Source organism: Cinclus cinclus, chromosome 5 (genome assembly GCF_963662255.1).
Source record: "Cinclus cinclus chromosome 5, bCinCin1.1, whole genome shotgun sequence".
NCBI classification, from domain to species: domain Eukaryota; kingdom Metazoa; phylum Chordata; class Aves; order Passeriformes; family Cinclidae; genus Cinclus; species Cinclus cinclus.
The window spans coordinates 50,878,132-50,904,777 of NC_085050.1; the positions used below are offsets into that span (position 1 = coordinate 50,878,132).

The following is a 26,646-nucleotide window of genomic DNA, read 5'->3' on the forward strand; positions in this document are numbered from 1 at the left end:
ATGGCTACTCTGCACGTGGCAGTTCAGAAAGCATCAGTCTCCATTCTGCAAAGACCACACTTTGAACACTTGAATGTTCCTGAGAAGCCTCAGAGAATGAGCAGCATTCCTAAAGTTACTTGTGAGCACATATTGTAAAAATGGCCTTAGCATTCACCGGGCTGGGGGAAAACAAATAAACAAAACCTCCTAAACATTACAAATGAAGCCTATAAATTCCCCCTCTGGAGAATGTACAGCATACACTTTGAGTCAACAGGTAGGGCCAGAAAAGAAAATCCCAGAGGCCACATTATTTTTTATTACATAAAGTTTTGTACAATGAAATGTGATGATGTCTTAGCTACAGTCAAGGGAGTAAGAGAAGAGAATGCTACAATGCATGATTTAAAATATATTGGGCAATAAACAAAAGGACAGGAAAGACAACTGCACTCCACAAGAGCATTTTGTTGGGTTTTTTTAGACAGGAGTCCCTCCTGATGTTACTAACCAATCTGCTCTTTATTAAGGCAAGCTGTGCAAAATAGTTTTATCACTTCAGGCACAAACACCCCCTACATCTCACATACACTATCTTGGCATAGTCTAGAAAGGTCAGACAGCTATGAAAACTAACCTTTGACAACCTAAACAGGAACTTGGCCTGCCTTTTTTTTTTTTCATTAAAGTCTTTCAAGCAAGAAAAGAGTAAGGCACCTTTAAAAATCATAAAAACATACAGATACTAGTAAAATTAAATCAAAATTAATGTTGAGGTCCCCCAGAATGTAACTATGTTCTATTTTAAAAAGACTTGTTGGTTGTTTTTTTCCCCAATTTCTTATCTTCAAAACTTTTCTTCTAAATATTCAGCAAAAAGGAAACTAGAAAACAAAAACCTAAGAGAATGTTAACACATTCATCTACTATTTTTCTGTTTTTAAACTATTTAGTACTAGATTATGAGGCCTCTATAAGTATTTAAATTACTGATTGCTATCCACACTAGTATGCATTTGCTAGCCATGCTCTTCCAAGTTTTTCACATTATAATATTGCCAACAGCAATCTTCACAAAAATCATGTCAGCACATTTCACAAAACATTAGATTAGTTCCAAAATTCTCAGCTCCTACACATTTAAACTAACTGACAATGTCTTTTCACCTTTTTTCTCATTCTGAAGCCTTTGAGATTCATACTTTCAAGCTATTTTTCTAGAATCCCAAAGATTAGAAAATTGTTTTGTATTAAAATGTCATGACAGAATTATGGGCAGAAAAAAAAGACTCTGCAACCACCCTTCTTTGCACATGTATTCATACATTGCCTCTCTTCTACTCTTCCTTCTTCACCTTTCTGCCTTACCTTCACAGTCAAGATTCCATCAGGTCAGCTATTTTGCCTGTATCTTATGCTATTTAGGTGCCCAAAACTACCTATCACCTACAGCAAAGTGTGTAAGATGTGAGGAAGAAAGCACAACAATACAAAACTTAAAAATTGAAAGATGATAAAAGGAAGATACTGGGGAAGAATAAAGTAAAGGGAAAAGCAGCCTCCACTGTACTAAATGTAGGACAAGGTCTCTAACCCCAAAAGGAGTGCTGTTCTACCTACACACAATATTGTACCAAATGTCCACAACATCCAGGCTTAGGAGACAGGGGTTGCTCACTTTCTGCAAAATATCTTCAAATGAAGATGTCACTGCCTGACAAGGAAACCAGAATCAAGTGTTTGTTTACATCTCACAAGCCTAATATAGTAATTAATAGCTACTGTCTTGCTGAGAAAGGGGAATTGAAGTCAGCTCTCACAGAGGACTACGAGTGCTTGTCCATGTCAAAACAGGAGAGCTCCTACCCCAGCAGGAACCAGAGGCAGCAGCTGCTGAGGTCACAGCAAGGGCCAGAAGCCCCTGCCATTCACACTCCCAGCTGGCCAGCAGCAGCTTGCCTGCAGGGGACAAGCTCTCAGCAGTTAAGAGGCAGCAGGAACAGAGATTTCCCTTTCTGAGCTCCTTACGCTGAATTATTTATAACTGATTGTTAAGGAGAAGGTAAGGACTGAATTGCCTCTGTACAGGAAGTCATGAATTGCCTATAAAGAATTAAAGGAAAGCCCAAAAGACCCCTTCTGATATATTATATATATGCCAACTCATTAATTCCCAACAGCACCTCTAATTAAGAAAAAAATTTACATATCAGCTATATTAATAATTCTGATTATTTCTGTCTGTGATTTGCTTATCAGTAAGAGTGAAAGAGCCTGAAATAATAAACCAGAACCAAAAACAAAGCTGACTGGAAGACAGACATGCTTCATTTGGCCCTATGTGTCAAGCAACTGGACAACTTGCTGCAGGACAAACAGCAGGACTTCCAGCTTAACTTTGCACATTATGTCTGTTTACCTTACAAAGATGAATGGCTGGAGGAATTCCTCCAGAACATCCTGATGAAAAGAAATTTCTTCCTTGAAATGGCATCCTGCATTTCAGTCACTACAAAAATTAAACCCCACACTGCAAAGGTTTGATGACTGACATTTCAATATGCAAATAACATCACAGTGGCTGTATATAATTTCCAAAGTTACAAAACAAAGGCATCTGAGTTGCACATGGAAAGGCCAAGGTTACAGATTTCTCCATTCTCTGCATTCTGTCTGATTTACACACTGCAATTATCACAGTACTTATAGCTTGATCCTGTATAAATCTGGAGTTTATGAAAATTTTAGGAAATCCAATTAGATTTTCTGTATGAAATGACTGTCTTTGGTATTCATGTGGCTTATGTTAGCTGAAAAGGCTGAAAAAACATTCAAGAGTTCAGAGGAAATACAGAAATTACAGAACTCCATCATAAGGTTTTAATTCAGTAATAGTAACTACTTGACCACTCAAGTACCACTACTTGACCTTTCATTTCTTTTTTTCCTAATTAATTTTTGAAGCAAAGTTGGGGCAGAGGGGAATCAAAATGAACTGCAGTTTGGACAGCAAACACAATTATTTCCTTTGAATACATAGCTAAGTAGGATATTTTCTATACAATTTAAGTGAGTCACCAGTTTAGGATAAGTGTTCTTTTAATCTCTGATGTTGAACATCAGTATCTGCTTGTGCCAGGTTACCAGTTTACCACTGTAAATACTGACGATCAACACAAAAGTTTGTTTAACCTTCAAAGTTGCACTCTGGAATAAATCAACTTTTGCCATTAGTTTATACGACAGATTTTAGAAAAGCAAACAAACAAAACCACCACTAACAAAACTTTTCAATCAGCATTTTTCTTTCCACAGTCTTTTCCCTCCAGCGGTTTCTCAGAAGGCACAATGAGTAATGAAGGCACAATGAGTAAGCCACAAGTTGCTGAGATGGCAGTCCCTCAGCCATAATTAAGCGCCTGTTACACAATGCCTGCTGTGCAACTTTGCAGGTAGGATGCCAGGGCCAAGTACAGTTACTAAATTGTCCTTTATTATGTCTACGGTGCTCTTAGTAACCAGTTTGGGTTGAAACCAACATGTATCTCAGCAATCCCAGCTTGGAGAAGTTCTGCAACTATGTAGAAAGAACCAGACCACTTGCTAATCAAGACTGGCATTTACTGTTAGAGAAAAAACCCAGGTTTTGTAACAAATGCATTCCCAAAGAGAGCCACCTTTTGGCGGTACATCACCTTTATAATTGTAACAGATATTTATCCACACCAAGAGAATCAGAACATTTTGCAGAATGCTTCTGTTCAAAGTGTTCCTTTTCACTGTTGTCAGTAATCCAAACCACCTATTCAAATCCTGCCAAGATAGGTAAAGCACAAATTTACTATAATCAGCACAAACAAATTATGATGCAGTGGAAGACAGACCAATGAAATAAACAGAATAAATACCCACGCCTTTCCTTTTAATATATAAAAATAACAGTGTGGTCATCTGGATCATATTACATAGCAATAATTATACATTACCAACTAATGCTACTTTATTGCACACTTTATGTCAGAAACACTGTGAAGTTAAACAATCCTGCCATTAAGAGAAATATTTCATGACAAATTGAAAACATGCAACATCAAGACAGCACATTTAACCAACATAAAACATTTTACATCAAGGTTAGAAGATGAAAATTAAATAAAGTTTCAATATGTTTTAATGCATTTCTGAAGGGCTACACAATTAAAAAAAGGGAAAATGCCTCTCAAATAACACAGAACTGTCATCTTACACTAGACAACACATCACTAATACATTCCTAGGTTTTCAGAGCATGTATAAAATACCAGTTAAGAGACAAGTTGATTATCTCAATTCAAAAGCTGCATAATAATGATTTTATTTTAAATTCTGGCTAATCCAATGTAAAATATTCTCAGAAACACTGATGAAAATCTAGTTGGCACACAGTTCTCCACTACCTACATACATGCTTGACCAAAAAGCAGAAGAGGGTGTTCTGGTATTATAAGGAATAAAAGTACCTAAGCTTGAAAATATTGTCACAGGTTAACTCATTTTCCTGAAATCCAAAGCAGAGGCAAAAGTGAGTTTCCAAGACAACATAAAATTGGCACTTGATTCTCTATCGATGGTTCTAATAATAAAAGGCTCCTTTTTTTTGCCTCTTAAGCAGCTTTGTGCCAGGTGGCCTTTCGTATTATTCTTACATAGTTTATGAAAGCAAATAATCAAGAAAATCCATAAATCCCTTCAACCATCTTTGAAACAGAGACCTGAATTTAAATGGAGAAAAAAGTTAATGAAACATTGGGGACCGGCCCAGTACTGCACTCCAGTTCCCCAGGCTTTTCAAAGTAGGACCATTAGGACACAAAGTCCTGACTTCATTTGGCCCTTCCCCAGCAAGCAACTTGGAACATCTGGCTGTGGACAAAGAGCAGCACTTTCTGCTTTACACATCACTTCTGTTTACTCTACAAACTACCAGCACACTTAAGGCCACCTAACTAAACAGAAAAGTCATCCAGAAACTTATCTCCCACACAAAAAGTCTGTGCTAATTAGTTTAGGCAAGAATACACACAACAGTACCCCCTTCCTCTTCACATCCTCATTTTGTTACTTTATAATACGTGAACAAAATTAGACAAACAGTTTTGAGGGGATGGAGAGAGACAGAAAAACTGTGCAGCATGAACCAAAGTGAATTCAAACAGCTTGCTGAATTTCTACAAATTGAAGCCAACAGAAATGAAAAATTATTAATTCTTTTCCAACAGAAATTAATCAGCTCCATCAACTAAACAAAGACTCAGACTAAAGAAATATCTGCCTTGAGAAACTTAAAAAAAAAAAATTTATCTCCCACTAACTGCCAGAAGGCATGTTCATGAAACATCTGCCCTAATGAAAAAAAACCACGACTAAACATAGACTTATAAACCTAAGATATTCAAACAACAGACAATTATTTGTACTGTGTTGTGTAGTAAATGGGCTTTGACACAAACTTTGTGTGCCAGTATAATGTCAAAGGAGCCAAAAGCTGGAAAACAAACAAAAAAAAACCCAGCACAAAAAGTCATCCCAGCAATGTTTTTTTGGATAAGACTTCTGGAGGCTCTACTGCCCTTCTAGTGCAAAAAAACATCTCAGGACTCTTTATCTACCAAATGTGGAGAAAGAGTTGTGGTACTGGAGGTCATGCAGACACATTTACTCTGTCATCATCTTTTAATGCTGATGCAGAAATTGATCTAATAAGTCACCAAGTATCTATGCCTACAAACCCCATCAGCACTTAATAAATTGTAAGAGGGGATGTCTAGCATTGAAACAAATGAATAGTTTGTAGGCTTTCTAGCAGTACCTGTCAAAGAAATTACTCAGTAGTGCATCTGCTAGGCAGTGCCTCAGCTAGCAGATCTTAAATGCAAAATCTGTTCAAATATATAAGCACACACATTTCTGATAAATGACTATGGGAATGCTTTACATCATTTATAAATGAGGACATTCTAAAATCACTACATAAGAAAATAAAACCTCTATACTGCAAGGATTGTTTGTTATATTTGAACAAATTTGGCCTGTCACATGTACATGCACAAATCTGGCTTAAGCAAAGGCATATGAAGCTCAGACAGCAATAGCCACCGTCTTCAGAGTGGGGTTAATAGTTTGCATGTTCTGTCACCCTACTGACCTAAGTCCACACAGAAGAATCTGCAAGATTCCTACTGTATCCCATTCTCTGTACACTGGCAGCCAGCATTCTTTCTCTGGACTTCCAACTGTGCGGGGAATTGAGAAGGGAAGATCCCAGTAACACTGGTCTCAAGGAAATCAAAGCTCTCCTCAGTAGGTGAAAGGAACTGAGAAACACAGGGATCCCTCACCTTTGCATGGATCCCATCTTTGAGAACACACTCCTGTTGGGAGCTCAGAGACAAATGTTCTGCAGATGCTTGAGCCCTTATTTACCCAGACAGCAAGGAAAGCATTTGGAGAAGAGTAAGCTGATGGGGTATGGATGTTGTGTGCAAAGTGTCCTCAAACCAAAGGCACAAAAACTGTTCCAACAGCAACTAATACAGCACAGCACAAAGCCTAACCCACAGTGAGAAAGGTCATCAGTCAAATCAGTAGCATTATACAAATAAAATCCTTAAAATGGATGCTTATGCTTTAAGAGTGGGATTATTTTGAGGCAATTTGCTGGAATTATTTTACTTCTATTAAATTACTTCTGGAGTAAACCAAGCTGAGAAGACCCAAAGTCAGAACAAGCATATATATACTAAAAATTACAATGCAATTACATGGAAAATTGTTTATTGCAATGAGGGAGAAAAGATTATATGGGACTACAGAAGTATCCTTAACTGAGTATTCAGTAATTTTAAAGAGATATTTTAAATTCAAAATGCCATGAAAGCCTGAGCTGCGAAACAGTAATCACAATCTCCATTGTGTACCTGCAAATGGCAAATATTGGCAGAAAAATGCAAGTCTACAGGCACTGCAATTTGAGGATGGAAGAGAATCAATGGCTTTCCATTCAATTCCCCCCTTAAGTACACAGGAATTTGAGATCCTTTGATAAATCAAAGTCTGTAAAGTCCATTTCTTCTCTTGTACTGCCACTTTATACAAAAATATAATAACAAAGTATGCTTCTAATTTTATTCATGCAGCAACCACTGGATGTACAACAGACCATACTCTATCAGATTTGATTTCTCTATAAAGCTGTTTTGTGTTATAACTAAAATATTACAGCGCGAGGGTTTTTCTTTTAATTAATTAACTAGTACTGAAAAGACTTCAGAAAAATTAGTTGAGCACCGTGCTCTGTCCCTCTCTGACAGACAATAAAATTAAATGAAATACAAAACTCACACAGTAGGGAGCACTCAGCTATGCACCATATTTGTGACACAAAACTGAAAGAAATAACTAGTCTTAATGGTTATTTCTCTGGTATTGTGTATACTGCACAGTAGCAAATCTGAGTCACCTTAATGAACAACATAAAACTAAAAAGTTGTGATTCCACTGAAGCTCTTATTGCTCAGTTTTTATATGAACTCATTAGGACTATTTCTACTCTGAAACAAAGTACACATGTGGTTGCAGTGAGGAAGAGTAAGCTCTACAAGCCACTGCAAAAATTAAGTTAACTAAATAAAAACAAAGTTGAAATGAAGTTTCCTTATAGCTGTTTAGCTAGCTTAAGAAATAGCTAATAAGAAATAGCTTAAGCAACTATTTCCATACTTATTAAAATTATCAACAACTTATTAAAAAAAGCTCTACATTCATAAAGAGTCTTGAACTAGATATGAGATACTACCTAATTATTCAAGATTAATTTATCCTTGCAGGACTTTCAGGAAAAAACACAGCACAAAATCTGTTCATCTTTTTGATAGCACAATCATAAACAAGTGCATCCACCTAAACCTGCATGTTTTGAATGTGACAGACCCAAGCAAAGTGCAATCTACAAGTGTGTTTTGCAGAAAGTTATTCCTGTGATTTTCAGCCCCACTATTTGCCATTGCAATAACCTACCAACCTTATCTTTATATAAAATTTCTGACCTTGTGGCTCAAATAGGAGTTCAATATTGATAATCTCTGCCATATGTTCTACTTCCTCCCCACAAGTGAGCATCAGCTTCATGCCACAGTTAAAAACATACAGAGATGCAAAATGCATGCATTAACCACAAAAAAAAAAAACCCTGGGAAATTGTGCAACACAAACATAGAAACAACACGCTAACCTTTGTTTACAAAACAATTAAGATCCAAAATGTCAAGAAAGTTTGGCTGAAGGTATTATTTATTTTCTGCATTATGTCTTACCTAACATCATCCAAATAAGTTACAGAGAGTTTATAATGCCAATATACATCAAGAGAGATCACAAGTGGGCCAAAGCATCCGGTAATAAGCACAAGCAGAGGAATGTCAAATACGTGCTGCAGATAAGATGGAAAGTAATCCATTTGGCAGATGTTTTTGAGTAGTGTAGAACTGAGGATAAAGATGTGTTCTGTCTCAGTTCAGCTGGGTTTTTTGGGGGTTTGTTTTGGTTTTAGAGAAGTAGATTATTTTAATGAAGAAATCATTTCCAGTCTTTCAAAAATTACGAGAACATACTGAAGAAATAATGGCAATGCTTCACAAAAATTGTACAGTAAAAGACTGTGCTCAAAAAAATACATTACAGAACACAGGGACACTAACAATTTTGAAAGATGGCTATATATTCATTTATGTTGGCTTTCATAATCATATTCCTCAATATTCAGCATTAGCACACATAGAAAAGCTGTACTTCATGGGTAAAGAACCAAATTAGCTACAAGAATAAATTTAGAAGCTGTTCAAGAGTAAACATCATTTCTTAACCCTCGATTCTAAAAGTTACATACAAAAAAAAAAAAAAACAAACCAACCTCCTAGTTACATTCACAGTACTTGCTTACACTTTTGTGTTTCCATTACAAGAAAAATGAAGCACATCCATAAACCTAATTATTTTAAAGGATGTCATAAATATCCTACAATACAATTTTATACTTGTGTGCTACTACTACTGAAGCAAAAATGAAGGCTCCTGCTATGTCAAAGCATTGATTCAACATCACTCTGGGAACTTAAATAATACCTCTAATTCCACCTCCCTTGCCCCAACTTTTTGTTAAGAAACATTTAACTTGTTCTGCAACAGCTTTTATTTAGCCACCATGGTCTCTACTGCACTGTTGTTAAGCCAAGCCAGGTTCCAGGTGTCCTTTCAGGACTAGCACAGCAGTATTCAGGCACAAGTTCCAAACTGTGCATAATTTGTCACAAGTACAGCAGTATGCCAATGTCAAATTCAGATCAGACTTCTGCTGCAAAGAAATCTGACAAGGAGACCATTGCTTCTGTTGTGAAGCTGAGGTGCTACAGGAATATAAACAGGAAAATCCCTGGCCTTCAAACCCCATAGACCAAGAGATGACTACTATGATAAGAAAGCTCAAACTTTGATTTGTAGCAGTTATAGGACTCTTGTTAAAAGTAAAAACAGTAATTCTGCCTGTTACTGTTGAAAAGGTCTAAAGAATATAAGGAAAAAAAGCCCAAATCATCAAATTAAAATATTACAAATACTAGAAATTTATCCACATTTATGCTGATTTAGTCATTAAAATCCACACAATTTAACTTATGCAGAAAGTCTGATAACCTAGTTCATTTTTTCAAGTCACTATTTCTAAGCAAAGATTAAACTACATCCTTTTCCCTGTATGAGGGGGAAAATGAGCTACAAACATACAAACACCAAATCCTTAGTTACATTATTGAAACATGCATTTTGAGATCTGGCTGTATATGTACATATGTGTATATGTGCATACGTGTACACATATATGTGTATATGTGTATACGTATACATGTATACGTATATGTGGCTTCTGTTGACAATACAAAAACGTAAGATTTATATGAACAGATACATAAAATTTCAAGCAAAATATATGCATTATGACTGTAAGACACAATAGAAATACAAGGCATGATTAAAAATATCTATAAATTGACTTATTTCTTGCACGAAACTAGCAAATATTGTGCAAGTAAAAGCACCGTGTTGTTTAATAAAGACACTGGTTAATTAAATCCCCCTCAACTTGTACCAAATGCATGATCCCATCCAGGATGCAGCATGAAATGCTACCTCAAGGCAGTTCATGACATACACCAACATTTCCCCTGTCTCCAGCTATGAAGAACAGGGAAAGAATACCAGTTTCCATATATAGCCTTGAATGTCACGTATCCCGCCTAGAACCATTTACAACCTGAGCAGATGTTCAGAGCAGCCTTAAAGGTACAAAGTTCAGAACAGCAAGGAGTGTTTGTACAAAACTGTAAAGTTTAAGAGTCCATTTTTACTTTTGTCCAGCATCCTCTAGTTCCTAACAAATGAAATTCTGCAGAAAACATGCAATGCAACCAAGAGCCAAGGTAAAAACTTCGTCCAGTTGCACTCTATGGAAGCACTCAAAACAGTTTATACTGCTAAGAAGTATCTGAAACTTTGAGGTGGGGGGGATGTTCTTTTGTTTCTTATTTCTTGACACTAAAAATACAAGAATACATGGAAGATTTGCAAGTGGGATATTCAAGAGCACGTAAGCAGATTTAAGAGCCCTCCACCAATCAGATATATCAGAATATTCCAGGGAAAGCGTGCTGATGGAATGACTACATGAATGGTACTTCAGCTGGTCTACTCACACTACTTACCTGAGCCATTTAAACATCAACACAAAGACCAACAACTCTATGACAGACCTGCAAAACTTTAAAGCCCGCGCTGAAATACAAGCACCATATCTCTCTCCATTATCTCTGGATGCTTAGATCAGTATTCTGCACTAGGAGGGGACAAATGTTATTGCTTCAGATTAGGTTGGACTCATTTTAATATTGAGATTATTCTCCAATTCTTCTACACTTACAAAATGTTTCTACAAACAGATGTAGTTCCTACTTGCCTTTGCTCTTCAATACTTTATAAAGTTCTAAAGGATGTGAACTCCCTTCCATACTGCTATGGTAAGATGCCAGAAATTTGATATGAGACATGAGCCAAAAATTAACTTTTCAGAAGCATTTCCAAACCATCTGGAGAAGAGGCATTTAGAGTACAAAATAATTAATACCACCTTCAATAAAACACTAAGCACACAGTAGTCTGGCCTTTCTTTTGTGTAATTAAAAGTACTGAAAGCATCAAACTACTCAGAAGAGATTGTGAATAATTCACAATAATTTTACCTTTTCTTTAAAACACTATTAGGTTTGGGGTTTTCTTCTCAAACACATCAGTACTGACTTCCTTGAAATTGCTGATTAGAACTTTAAATGAACAACTGTGCATACAAACTCGCCTTCAGGAAAAGCCAAAATCGAACTCCTGACCTTATCCAATGTAAAACTGTATCCAAATCAAATAATGCATTCATGGTTCTTAACAGGAATATCCAAAACTGATGAAAGTGCAGATGGAAGCCATAAGCAACTCCGAGAGAGAAAAATTCCTCCTGAACTCACACTTTGTCACAGCTGATTTATGGTTTGGACACAAAATCCATACCTCAGCTCTGCAAGACAGCAAGATTGGGGGAGAGAATAAACAGGTATATGCAGCCCCTCACACAGTGCTCACCTTTGAGCACAAACATTATGTTCAAGGTACATTTTATGTGCACGAGCCTATTGTACTGCTGGGATGAAATATCCTGTGATTCATCAACTCCTTATACAATGTCAACAAAGAGCTCCCAGAAATTCATTAATACTGCACAAAACTTGACAATACCTTGGTAATGATGCTACAAGAAGGCAGTTCTATACTTGCAATGTATAAAATCCTGGGAAATAAGTTGTTCAAAACATGCTTGCCTACATTTCTTAAGGAAACTGTTTAGTTTAATAACCACAAAATAAACCTCCATTTTATTTACTATGATAATTTATGAATGCCCACAAAATTTGGGCAATCACAGACTCTGGAAACTACCAGTATCCTTAGAAATAGCTACTTAATGATATTAAATACTAAGTAGGAGAGATTAATAGAGTTTCAGCAATCAGGTAAAAACAAAACTGCAAATTAAGAACACAGCTTGAATTATCTATTCACAAATAATCTAATGTGTACTCCAAAGATCATTACAAAAAAAAAAAATCATCTATGAAGTATTTCAACTTTCAACAAGTCCTACTTTCCCCCCCAAAAAAACAATAAATAATGTTTTTAAAGGACTTAGCCCCAGAACAAAATATGAGTGTCAATAAACTGGAGTGAGAACATTATATAAATTATTTTGATGTGTTTGCACTATTTTGTTACTGAGTAAGAGAAGGAGAAACACTTGGGCTCAGTTTCATTTGCTTTCCAGGTTGTAGCCTTTCCTGTGCATAAGCACAGAGACTGTACCTTTCTTCTCATATTTAGTCAATCTGATCTTATCCTCTGTGTAATTTCCCAGTGCCTTTATTTTTGAAAGCAAGATTATATCAGGAAGAGAACCCATAAAAGGTTCAATTAAGATAGAGAATCTTTTTTTGCCTTGTTTCTGGGGTTCATTTTCAATGTTTTGTTCCTGGCAATGTTTAGGCCAAACAGCTCTTCACTTTCTGACTTTTACTTTCCTCCCATCCTAATGAGGATGGTCACATATTCTCATGTGCTCAGTGTTGCTACAAAATAAAAAATCAATGAATTACTGCTTAGTTCCTTTACATCCTGTCATTTGTCTATTTTGTCTTCTAACATATTCAGCAAGTAACTTCCCTTCCTTTGAATTCCAGCCATAAACTAGCCTACGACGCTACCATGTTTTTAATTCCACAGCACGGGCCCTTGAACTACTGCAGTATTTATTGACCAATTTTAAAAAATATATATATCTTGCATAAATCTCTGCATGTTGTTACTTGTAAGCCAGAAAAAAATTGCAAAAATTTCCATTAAGCTCCTCATTTCCTTACAAATATCTTCCCAGAATTACTCCTTTTTCCCAAAGAATATAAAACTCTAGCAGAAGTTGAACTGATCAACTTTTCCCCTCCCTGCTCAACTATTGCCTCTTTTCTTAGATTTGAAAATATTCAAGACAGAAGATGTTACTCTGCTGTGCTTATACAGCAATTATTGCTTTCAAGTGTACTCCAACGCAATTAATGTGTCAACTGTTAAATTATCAACTGTAATTCAAAGAGGGGAGAAAAATGTTTTAAATCACTTTTTACAACAGGTGGTACCAAATTTTGGGACTAGAGATTACTGAGCTGAAAACTGCCACATAAAAGCATCTTTCTCTAGGACGGCTCCTTAGTCCAGAGCACAGCTTCATCCACCCAGGTGCAGCTCCATATCCAAAGAGATTGTGCTGCCCTCCTGTGGTCCCTGAAGATTAAGCTCCAGAAGTCACACACAGAGCCAAGAAAAAATGATTCTGCTCTTGAAAGACATTACATAGCTAAACATTACACTTTGAAGAAGGTAAAAAAGCCAAAGTGCTGTTGTAGGGGTATCAAAGTCTCCTGATGCCTCTGCCTGAAAGCACCACTTATGCTTTGTAGAGGAAACACAGAATAGCCACGTTAACACTCAGCTGTCCCTCAGTTACTATGTCTAGAAAACAGCAATGTAAGTGACCTACAACAATACTGTAAAGACAGGTAAAACCCCACTAAATTTAAATCCTTTTGTAGATTATTCTGCTTAGGTAAGTGCATTATGAATCCCCACACTCTGGGATATGGCAAATGGGTGACATAAAAGAGCTAAAGGACACAAGCTATCACTGGTGTAACTGGGATTTAAGTCTAATGACAAAACCTACGGAACAATCTTCAAATAAGTAATGAAGACATTTTACAGAAAGAAATACAGGAATACTGAAGCAGATCAAATATCCCTTTTAAACTCAAGACTGCTGCTACAGAAAATCAATTTAAATTATACAGTAACTGAAGATACCAAGATATTGGTATATTATGGAAAAATATTATTAAGAGTAATGTCAACAATAATTTAACATTTTATCCAATAGCATATCTAGAATATTTGGAGATAGAAAAGTGTTAATTCCTCCTCCTCCTCCTAAATCTTTGTAATACAAATATGATCTGTCATTACTGCCTTCTCTACAAAGTGACACTCCGTAGCACAGTATCACTCCGAAGTACACCGTACTAATCATTAAAGGATATTAATCTCTATATTTTTGTTCCCAAAAAATACCTCTGATGGTGATTTATATTGATTTCTATATATTTGTTCCCCAAAAATACCTCTGATGGTGATTTTGAGTCATGTTCAAAAGAAAATGTCTTTTAAAATCATATTAATCATCTGGATATTTGATGGATATTGTTCAAAACCATAACTGTGAGAATGGATCGGCGTTCCTTCACTCCGCAATAGTAACCTTCCACAAAAAATGACCTGCACCTCCATGCCATGGAGTACTTAGTACAAATGTAATCTCTAAACCTCTGGTTTAAGAGATGAATAATGTAACTTTGGGGCTCTGCTATCCCATGAAGAAGGAACATAGAAATATAAAAGGGAGAAGGAAACTAGTAAATTCTACTACATCAGGAGAAAAAGAAAGACCAAACAGTTTAAATAAAACAATGAGCAGAGTTACTTAGCAAGCTACTTAACATTTATTAAAGATTTCTGATTAAGATACGAAAAATTAATTTAACAACCTTGCTAAAAATATCTGCTAGGCACCTATGAGTTAATATTTTTGGGGTTTATGCCCTTCCACATATCTAAGAACTTCAGAGACAAAAAAAAAAAACCTCACAGTCCAACAAATAAAACTATTTTATCGAGGGAAGATCACAGTCAAATTCCACACAGGAAAAGTCAGTTTAGGCCACTGACTGTTAAGTGCAGACATTTTGTGAAAGTTCATTGTGGATTAATCAAGAACATGCTTCAACCATCAGAACCAAGACAACGGTGAATTTACAAAAACAAATCATTATGAATTATCTTCAGCGCTCAATCCATAAATCTATAAAACATTTCAACTTGCAAACTGCAGTAATTAATTTTAATTCTTTAGTATATTCAAGTAAAGAAACACAAACCTCAACAGGATTAAAAAAAAAGCATACGCTGACTTTATGTAGAGTACTCTACAAAACAAATCTCTCCAAAGCCTTATAAACTCCCAATTAACAAGGACTTGTGAACTTTAAAAATCATACCTCTAGGAATTAGATCTCATCAAAACCTAACTTTTGTTGTAGGAGATATTCAATATGAAGCATCAAGGCTTCAGTAATTCTCTGAGGGCTTCCACTTACTCCACAAAGCAAGGCACTGAAACAAAGGTGACACTTTCCAGTATGGCTATCAGCCATATGAAAGTCCATCAATCACATTCATCACTACGGGATTTTACAGAGCAAGCCAAACACCAAGGAGAATGTGTCCTCACTGAATCAAAATGCAGCTGTTATAATTTGGTATCATTCTTTCTAGTATCATTTTTAGGAAGATACACTAGCAACGGCTGTTTTTTCTTTGTAGATTTTTAATATTTCAGAGGCTGTAGGCATGCCATTTAGATCAAAACATCACTTAAGAAAACGCAACAGACTTCAAGCAAACATAAATATACTGAACTTGTATTCCTTACAAGTGCATATGCATTGATTTCATGAGGCAGGTGTCTTAGGTTGCAATGCACGATGTAACTAGAAGCATGTCTTCTATCACCAGCTGTTGAAACCACATGGAGCGGTGTTCTTCATCTTTTCCATGACCCACCCCTCATAACTCTGGAGGGCATATCCTCTGTTAATGGGCCAGCTGTTAAAACCAGGCAGGGCAGTTTTCTTTATCCCTTCTGAGAGCCATCCTTTGTCCAGGGAGGTATCTTCTGTTAATGGGCCATTGAGTCTCACTGCAGGACTGATAAAATTATAACATCCCATTGTGAGATGCCCCACCCCAAGCATTTCCTACCTAGATAAAATCTGAGATTTGGAACATCAGGGCAGTCTTTTTTTCCATGAGGAAGGCCAGGCCTATCTACACCACCACTGGACCTTCAGAGGTAAAACTGTATCCTTCTACAGAACCACTGCTTTAAAAGAACCACATCTGTCACTCCAGGAGCACTGCAGCCACCATTTAATTGGAATGCTACCGGAACCTTGACTGATGGGGTGTCAGGCTGTATTTTGACTCCGTCAGTGGTTTTTCTGTATTACTGTATTATTATTTTAATTTTCCTAGTAAAGAACTGTTATTCATATTCCCATATCTTTGCCTGAGAGGTCCTTAATTTCAAAATTATAATCATTTGGAGGGAGGGGGCTTATATTTTCCATTTCAAGAGAGGCTCCTGCCTTCCTTTAGCAGATACCTGTCTTTTCAAACCAAGACAGCATGGAAACCAGCTATGTTTTCAAAGAGTATTCATTTCAGTAAATCATTGTGCCTAAAAATCATTACTACACACTAATTTAACTTTAACATATAACAGCTTTGCCTGCTGTCTCCAAATAGGCATTATAAATATATAAAATTAATTCCCTTCCCTTGTTTTGCTTGGTAACCTGAGACAGTCACAGAAGAAAAAGCGAGGAAGAGCATGGTAAGTTATTATTTTGAGTTAAACCAGAAGATTTTTTTGTTGAAAAATTAGTAATTTCATTCAAACTTCCATGAAAATTGTCCTCAGGCCAACTACCCAATGTTATATCCCTGAACAGTCAAAAGATCCTAAGAAATCACCTACGAAATACAAAGTTTTGCAAGAATACCCTTATTAAGGCAAGCCAGTAGAAGAAGATACACCAGCGTTGCCTGTACTACAAAAATGAGAATTTTTGCTTTTTCTTTGTTACTGAAAATTATTTACTTCTCAAGTATGTATCAAGAATATGAGGTAACCTGGCTGCATGGCAATCACAGGTTTTCCAGATCTTGAACTGCAAAATATAATGCACATATAAATGTGTTTTAAACTTATTTAAATGCGTACAGCAAAACTCTAACTTTAAGGAGAAGTTAATGAGAAGCAGCTTCAGTTGAGTTTCCCTTGTACTGTTACACCCATGTGGCTTGCAGGCCACATATGATATGGAAAAATCAGCTGAAGAAGGATGAGTTCCTGCTTCAGGATGCCTGAAACACTGAAGAAGGCTAAAACACAATTAAAAAAAAAATCTTCAAAGTCTTTCAAAAAGTTATGACAGGCTTGAAAGGGAAATAAAGAACCTTAAACTGTTTCTTTTAACTCTTTTTGTTTTACAGAATAAATGACTGTCTGGATTTAATTTTAAAAATATAGTTGCTTTTAACTTTTAAAGTAAAACACAAAATTTGCATCTCTTGATCGGCAAAAGTTTTCATAAAATGTCAGATTCCCTAAACCATCTTTTATTTTTAAGCATAATGTATTCTCATCTTAGAAAGCATCTTTCATGTCAAAATATTCAAAAGGTAATACCAATATAAAAAGCAGAACAAAAAGAGACCTAGCCTCATAAAAAACCCAGAAACAACCTGGATATATTGAATCAATTCTGACAATTTCAAATCAAATAACTCTGCATCTAATATACCATTTGTTCCACAATTATAATATTATTCAGTTCTATGAGCTATTATAAACAACTTTAACATGGACACAAAGTCACAAACTTTTATATTGATTAAAAGATAATTACAACGTTAAGTGCTGGTCCTTTCATTAAAAAACTGATTTTGTTTACAATGAGTGTTAGAAAATCCTTAAAATTTTCTTCTTTCTCTGTTGAGAAGCCACACTACATTAAAGTATCCTTTACTTAATAACAGTTCTGGAAGCTGAAGCTAACACTGACCCTTCAGGATTATTGTTTGGTTTCCGCCAGGACTGTTTAATCAAAACATCAGTTAATTCCACAGAACTGGAACACTATGCTCTGTGTTACTGCTCTAGCCTGTGTTATTCAAAATTTCAAAGATGTTGCAAAATTACAAATATAAACATTATTTTACTCTGTAAGTAAATACTATTTCATGCATACTGTTACTGAAATCATGGTTCATTTCAGATGAAATAGCACAAATAAAGCATTTATCTTAAGTTATTTTACTTCCTGTTTAACAACTATTTCAACTCATGAGAAAAGTAGTACGAGTTTGTAAGACTGTAGGTCAGTTACCTCTCATTCTTGAATTTCACAGTTGGATAAAAAAAAGTCAATAAATAAAAAGCTGTTTTAAAGAAAAAAGATAACTTCCTGTTTTTAAAAAAATATCTTTCTTTCTTTCTTTGTTTCACAGTGAATACAATGTTTGATGAAAAAATATGACAGCACAAAAGGTTTCTATGTCCATATATCCCCAGAGCAATAAAGCAGTGAAAGGGTTATCACCATCCAACCCCACAGTCACACACTTTGTTGCTCCCTTTAATAGGCTTTGGATGAGCCTAAAGGAAGCACCTGTAATCATATCCAGCCAAACTGGTCTTAATATCCACAAAGCCTTTGCAGTGAGTAGGAAATGAACGTGAAGACAATGAATTCCATTCACGCATGCAGGACCAGGAACACAAGCAAAGAATCCACGATTGACTGAAGTTCCAAAAAGGAATAAAACCTCTTTTCTAATGCTGCCTAATAAAACCACAGATAAGATGCATTTCTTTGCTGGTCACAAATTAAATATAATCACCTCTTCCCTCAACCTCACATATAATTAGCAGTAGCACACTATTTCCATTCAACAGTGTTATTTCAACAAGCCCCTCTGGCCAAAATTTTCAGCCTCTGCCTTGCTAAGAAAAAAATGAAAACATTTCCTATGATGATGTACATCAGCACAGGGAAATAATCACATGATATATCTCATTTTCCTTCTGTCTCATATTGTGACCACCTATACTTTTTTATTCTGATATGCCACTCTCTTTTTACTGTCTGTACATAATGACAACCACAACAACTTTATTCCTATGGAAGGTATCTATGGATGCATTTACCTCTATGGAAAACTCAACACAACCAAGCATTGAGCTTGATCAGGATTTTTGAATTGTGTCAACTGCTGACTGAAATCAAGGCCAATCTTTTGTTCCCAGTTTGCCCATCAGCTGTTGATGACCTGAGGGAAGTTATGTCACCATGTGTCACATACAGACTTGAATTTTAATACAGATTTGAAATTGCTTACCTGTCTTAGCTCTGAAACATACTGAAAACTGGCGTATTTTCTTATGAAACAGTTAAGCAGCTTCACCAGAAGATGACCCTGTTAAATACACACACAGACATACAAACCCTCACCTTCCCCAGGACTGACTGCAGAGGGAAGACTGGTCCAGTCTACGGTCCAGTTGGGGCATGGATGAGGAGAAAACTTTGCTTCGATTCCATTTTCCTTCATGAAAGGAGGAAAAAAAATTAAGACTTTTTATCCATTTATGGTGGTACCAAAATTCTCACTAAATTTAATGGCATCAGATCAAACTGCAACACTGTCAATCTAAGTGAAACTGAACAGGCAGATGACTCTACATAATACAACACTCAAACTATGTATTTCTCTCATTCTCACAAAAAAGCCCTGATGTTTCTTTTTAGGAAATGCTGTCAGCTTCTATGCAAAAGATACTGAATTACGGAACATGATGGACAGTTTTCTTTAACAAAACTCATTAGGGTTCCCAGATGTTCAAAGCTTTAATCAAACAGCAAGAAAACAAAAAAAAAAAACACAAAACAACCCAATTGAAAAGGTTGGATAATGAAGCCAAACATAAAAGCAACAGTTTTTTGTCATTCTTTATATAAATATCTTTAAAAGAGAAACAGTGTATTGCAATTCAAACAAAAAGTTGCTTTGATTATTCAGAATTATTGATAGGGCTCCAGCAGTCCTATCTTTGCCCAAATCCTGATATCAATCAAATATCAGAAGAGAAGAAAAAAGTAGAATCACTTCTAAGTCAATGCATATCAGATTCAAGGCAAACAAAGAGTATGAAGATGTTCAAGGCTGTCAAAATTAGCTTGTACAATTCTAATAAATTCTACTTACTCCAAACCAGGCAAATATGGCTATAAAAATAACTCATTAATAAGCTCAAATTACCATTAACTTAGTCATGGTTGGCCTTGGACCACCTATAAAATGACTGTCTTCATTATCCTCTTCTAACTCATCAGGAACTGAAGCAGAGTCCTGCAGCTGCTCCTTGGGAGCAGATGTCAACTCTGGAAACTGGAGAAGCTCCATGTTGCATTTGCCAGCAGCTTTCTTTATTCCAGGTACTTCTTGAACTCTTTGATACCAACTGGATATCAGCGGCAAGTTTACCAGATTTTTGCCTTGTTTCCTGCTGAAAACCTAGAATAATAACATGAGAAGGTTAGTGACTACTGTAAATGTCTTGCTGCAAGCCACCAAAAGGAACAAACTACAGGAGCGAGCTCAGCTCCATACTGAGCACATGCACTCACAGCATGATGACAATACAAAAACTAGCTGATTCAGAGCTCCAGATGGAATTGCCAGTTGACCATTTTAGATTTTTATCTGCAATTCCCACTTGCTTAATAGGATGAAAAGGTTTATATCATCAATTTTAATCATAATTTCAGTCAGTAACAGGAAGACTCCGTAAAAATAATCCTCTTAAATATGTGCTATTTTCTAACCTAGGAATGATTAGTTTTGCTCGGTTGTTACACAAAAATCCCCAATGCAGTAATTTCCAATGAATACTGAACTCCAAGCATGACATTATGTTACCTGAATGGTCTTTCCCACAAGTATCCCTTAAAAGCTCATCCAACATCCATCCATTGACAGCTGTTTTGCTGGGGACTACAAGCCTGAAATACCCTAGACTATGTGGTAACAGGCATACATTCCCCCTGTTCATTACTCAACTCTATGCATTACATCTGTGGCTTTTTTTAAATTAGTACAGAATATTTTTTTAATTGTGTATTATGTTTTAGAATCTTAAGTTCATATTTTTATACAATAACAGTAGCTAGTGTACCTCTTTTCTGAATTAAGTGTATGTGATTAACAGTTAATGTGGCATCCAATAGAAACTAGTATTTTAAGTGCAACAAATGAAATAAAAACATTTAAGTAAGAGTAGGTTGCACATATTAAAAAAAATATATACCCAAACCACTTTTTAAGATGAAGTCCAGCTACTTTAAAAAATATGAATTTAATGAAATCAAAAACTTTTGTTTAGATTCGCAAACATTCTAGAACAATGGAGATCATCTTCTTACAGGAGAGGTTGTGAAATCTCCTTAGAGACAATCAAAATATGACTGGACAGGATCCTGGACAACTGGCTCTAGCTGACCCTGCTCTGAGAGGGATGGTTAGGCAAGAATAGCTCCAGATGTGACTTCCAACCTCAATTACTCCAATTTCAACTATTCTGTGATGCTGTGCCTGCTTTAAACAGAAAATTAAAATTCATTATTACAGGAACAGGCAGAAAAGGCCATGCAAAACCAACATTCTTCCCTGGATTTGTCCGCAGTGTGGAAATGGAAATTGGTAAAGAACACTTGAAATGACACAAAATTTCCAACAGCTCTCCTGCATGCTGCGTTTATAATGTGCTTAGGGTAATCACAAGTAATCAGCAATAGCTAAATGAGCAAAAGAAGGATGAACTGTATAACTTCAGTATCTAATTTCATATCCTAATAGTAACATGGGCAAAAACACATTAATTCAGTTAAGGAGGAAGTCTTTTGGAAAGCAATTCTAAGAGACACTGTTACACTTGTTATCAAGTGTTCAAAATTGTATTTTAAAAAGTGAATAATGTTTTTTTCCCAGATGAGAGACTGAGCTTTTGTTATACTTCTATTAATTTTCAACAGTTACAACTAATAGAAAGCATAACAAAGGTAACCTTAGAATGATAACAGCAACGAAATGAGGTAATGAAAAACAACCCTTCAGCTTCATTATCTTACTTTTGGTAATTATAATTACAATCAGCTAGTCAGGTCTCCTCATATTAATAGGATGATATTTTCCAGACACATACTCACTTAAGACTTCATTATTATTCACACCCTTAATTCAAAGTGGAACTGCAACTACAGTGATTTTTTTAAACACAATCCAGGAAGTCCAGTTATACAAGTGACAAACAACACTTTAATACAGAATTAAATTCTGGGGCTTCCATCAACAAGAGCAGTTTCCACTCACTGCCTGCAAGAAGCTTTCAGATGTAAGTTTTCCAATTTTGATGACAACTAGGCATCAAGGTATAATTGCTTAGAAAGTGATCATTCACCAGAGAACAGAAATAAACAAACATTATCCCAGAGCTCTTGTAAATTAGGTAAAAATGAAACTGAAAGACAGGTTTTCAGGGCAATCCTTGGTGTGAGCTAACAGAGTGTACTGTAAAATACCTAGTTAATGAGCTGGAGAACACCAGGGCTCAAGGGTAACATATAAAAAGTCAATAAATAAAAAAATTCTCAGCTGCTCACAGTATACCCAAAGAATGATTCCAACTACATTGCTGAAATCAATTAAGGACCTGATGCAAAAACCTTCTCATGCCTAGCACCAGTAAATCAAATATTACTCTAAAAGTTAAGCTCTTATTTAAAAAGGTCCTGGAAAAACAATGGCTGAAATACATTAAAGTTTTTTAAATGGTAAGAAAGCATTTTGCCTTAATACTTTCGTTTAGTATCATCCATGCAGAAGTTGCTGTTCTCCTCCAATTATGTGATTTGCAAACCAAACAAAGCAGATGTGAATTAAGAAGCATTTCTGTAAAATAACTCACCATCTTAATTCAAAGGCAGCATATTACTATCATCATACAGGAGGACTATGACACTGGTTAAAGAAGTTATAAAGTAGACATTTGTCGCAGTATTTGATTATCATTATCTTGATTTTTGAGACTGTTATCCTCAATCTGACTAATAGGATTTTCTCCAGGAACTCCATTTGTTTTCAAACACCATAAGGGGGATTTGGCAAACCAATTTGCAAAATCAAAATGCAAATGTTCCTGGAACAGACATCAGCTTAGCTATAAATCTCATAGAGTAACTGCAGGAATAGAACTGTAGGAGGCAAACTCATTGTATCATTTTACTGTGATGGGAAATAAAGACATAGCTGTAATTTCCTTAAATCTCTCCTGTGCATCTATCCTCATAAAACTAAGTTCACAGTGCTGAGCAAAACTCTTGCACAGTCTTGCCACAGAAGTTTTTCTCACTGTAGAAGTAGTTTTTAAGTTTAGCTCAAGTCACCTGTACTACAATTTTTTAACTAATGTTTTCTGGAAAAATTGGTGCCAACATATTTCAGTATAATATTTTAACAGCTGACAGTGTTTACTAACCATTTATATGTTCTGTATCTAGAAGTAACTTGAGTGACTTCACCAATCCCTGTTTTTAGTGTTTGTACAAACACAAGACAACTACTTGATTTTGGGTTAAGGTCACATTGTAAACACCACAATATGTTTCATTTTAACATATTTTACAACTTCTGGGTTCTTAAAAAACCTACATGTACACTAGTTAATATTTGCAAAATTTGTCAGCTTACCAAGAACTGATGGATGCATGGCAAAAGCACTATATCTGCCACAGTAAAATAAAGCCCTTCTGCAAAAACGTGGTCCAAGAGTGGAAGGTCAGAGGTTTTTGTTCTCCTGATGTGAGGGGCCTCCCTGTTGATTGCATCTGGTGATTCCTGAGCAAGTAGTTTAGAGAAAGCTAGACTCAGTTCCAAACTTGAGGGTGGATGTTCATGGACTTCCCCTGGTTTTAACTCCTCTGTTGCTTCTTCACCAAGCACAGGCACTTTAGTCTTGGCACCTGCCTTCTGTTGTTGAAGTTTCTGCCTTCGAATTTTGTCATCATTATGTACTCGGACAGGTTCTCCAAGCTTCCTTTCAAACTGTAAAATGTCATCAGGAATAGCCTGGCAGTGCTCAGGAGAGGCCATCAAAAATCTTTCAACAGCCAGAGGTATGCTGATCTCACACAGCCTGGTCCATTGGCTAACCTGTCAAATAAATTTACATCATTAACATCTCTACAGAAAGAGAAACTAAACCTAGGGTAACTTCTGGTTACTGTGGTTACTCAATCACTTAGAGCAAAGGAATTCCATCTTTAAACACATTCTTTGTTAATCTTAGAAACTCAGATATTTCTGTATTGCTTTTACAAGAGCAGAGTTAGGAAGCTAAATTATACATATAGCAGAATGGTTATGCAGTATAGCATGTTTTTATTTCCTTATTATTGACATAAAATTAGGGTGGCTGTGTAACTCATAAGAAACAAAGCTGTGAACTGATCTGAAGGCACAGTAATCAATAGCAACCATGGAAATAGCAATCATGCCAGGGTGGAGTTCAGCCTCCTGAGAGGCATGAAGAAAGCAAGTCTGGATGGATGACCTGCCAGATGAGTAAACTGCTAGATGATAAATGGGCTGACATCTCAACTCAAGGGGTAGTGCTGGCTAATAGTTCACACTCTACCTGAAGGCCAGTCAGGAGTGGAAATCTTTAAGGGTCTATGCTGAGGCCTATCTCATTTTATCATCTTTACCTGGTGGAGGGAGATGGAATACACTCCCATCAAGAATGACAGGGAATTGAGAAGAGCAGGCAAAAAGTTCTCAACAAACACCAAGGCAAAGCTGCTATTCACATGAGCCTGCACAGACTAGAGAGTGAGCTGAGAGAACTGACATGAAACTCAGAATATTCCACACCTAGGATGGACTTAAACCCTGGAATGGTACAGGCTAGGGATTGACCACCTGGCCAGGTAGCCACTCTGCTGAAAAGCCACTGGACAACCTGGTGAGGATAAGCTAAGCAAAAGCCACCTTGACAGTGAAGGCTAACAATATATAGTGCTCTTGAAACCAAAAATAGCAAGAAATTAGGATTTCTTAGTTTACTTCAAACTTTTAACTCATTTATATTGCAAGACATGAAACAAAGATCTGTCCTACTTTTTAACATTAAGGTTCATTTTGTGCTGCTAAAAAGTAGGATCTTCAAAACTAATTATTTTTCATCTTTGTGCCAAAAATACAAGTACTTTTCCATAGAGGAAATCGCATTTTCTAAGCAAATTAAGTTCTTTACTAAAAGAAGTTACTTGACATCAATATTAAGAATCTACTTCAGAGCATTTAATGCTTATTAAAAAGCATTAAATCTAATATCTAAGAGAGAGAGACACACTTACTTCCGCACAGGCTTTTAAGCAGGTCTTCTTAAAGCCCAAGAGTGCCAAAACATCCTTTTTAGATGGATCTGCCTCGAATGTTTTCTGTATTATATGTCTCAAGACCACAGAAAGCCCAGCTCGGCAGAATTTGTCATCTTTCACTACAACAGCAGGTAAACAGCAGCTCTGCACAACCACTGGAAGCTGACATCTGGAGATTAAATGGACCTCAATATCACCAGCAAGGTTTTTTGTCACACACTGATCACCCACGTCTTCGCCAGTCGGCACTAAGAAAACTTTAAATAATTTGCAGTCACAGTAGGATAGCAAAAACAGTGAGATGGATGTATGAAGAGGAAAGATACTATCTCTGTACTGATGAGAAAAAGCCAAATATAAATGTTCTTCAGCAACATTATCTTTCATCTTCTTCCTGAGATGAAGCTCCTGAAATAGAAATCAGAGTACAACATTCATAAAATAATACAGAATTAAAAAAAAAAACCAAACAAACTTTAAAGCACTGGTTCTTCCACTATCTGCTACAACTGATTTTAACATAAGACACTACCAAAGACATCCTGCCTGAATAATTGGCAGGCCTTTCTTTGAGAGAAAAAATTGGTTTCACATCTACACTGTCTCTTCACATACCAGATCATGAATAGGAAAATTATCTCCATAAATTTTTTTTTTAATTTTAGCATATTTCTGATATCAAAGAAAACCTAAAGAAAAAGTTTAATTTTAAATTTTTAAGTTCATAAACTTAGAGCGAGGCGCTTTTTTTTCACATTAAAATCTCCCACAATAATAACCACAGATTATTTCAAAAATCAGGTTCCTGAGCACATATCAATGACAGTCAGTTCCCTAATACAAACATCTGTCTTTTTGTAACTGCTAAAAGGCATTCATAATGGGTATTTAGGTCATGGGAAATAATATTGGTTTCTGTATTAAAAACTAATCTAGAGTTGGGTGAGATAACTGAAGGATTCACAAGGAAATAAACACTTACCTCATGATACTACATGAACACATCAAACACACAACTACTTTACAACAAATTTAAAGAAGTCAAATTTGACAGTAGCAGAGCTGAAATTAATATCTTCTCAGTATATTAAAAATTCAAGTTAGTTTTCCTTACAGTGGGTAGAAAGCTACAATTTTCCTACTGCAATATTCCACAGGAGCTTAACATAAGGCACTGATGCAATAATTTTTCTGCTCCATCACTCAGCAGAATTGCCCATTACCTTAGAGACGACAGGTGGCACTGAAAAGCCTTAGACACTAGATGGCCCTCTTACCACGAGCGTCACAGACCACAGCTGGAGCGTAGTGAGGA

At 36.1% G+C, this 26,646-nt stretch overlaps 1 protein-coding gene across 4 annotated transcripts in view; it reads right to left on the reverse strand.

The window, feature by feature from the left end:
* GSTCD (glutathione S-transferase C-terminal domain containing) overlaps nt 1-26,646 on the reverse strand; it is a 44,837-nt gene extending 18,191 nt beyond the window's left edge. Inside the window, exons 1-5 of one of the 4 annotated variants that reach the window (XM_062493801.1) lie at nt 26,555-26,646; nt 25,308-25,739; nt 23,641-24,102; nt 20,155-20,409; nt 19,347-19,440 (exon numbers count right to left, since the gene is read on the reverse strand). In XM_062493801.1, coding sequence (XP_062349785.1) covers nt 19,347-19,440; nt 20,155-20,409; nt 23,641-24,102; nt 25,308-25,718 — 1,222 coding nt within the window. In that variant the 5' untranslated portion in view covers nt 25,719-25,739; nt 26,555-26,646. Of the gene's footprint in view, nt 1-19,346; nt 19,441-20,154; nt 20,410-20,533; nt 20,544-23,640; nt 24,103-25,307; nt 25,975-26,554 lie in introns of those variants that run through there. The other 3 variants (XM_062493804.1, XM_062493803.1, XM_062493802.1) reach the window with 3 other exon arrangements.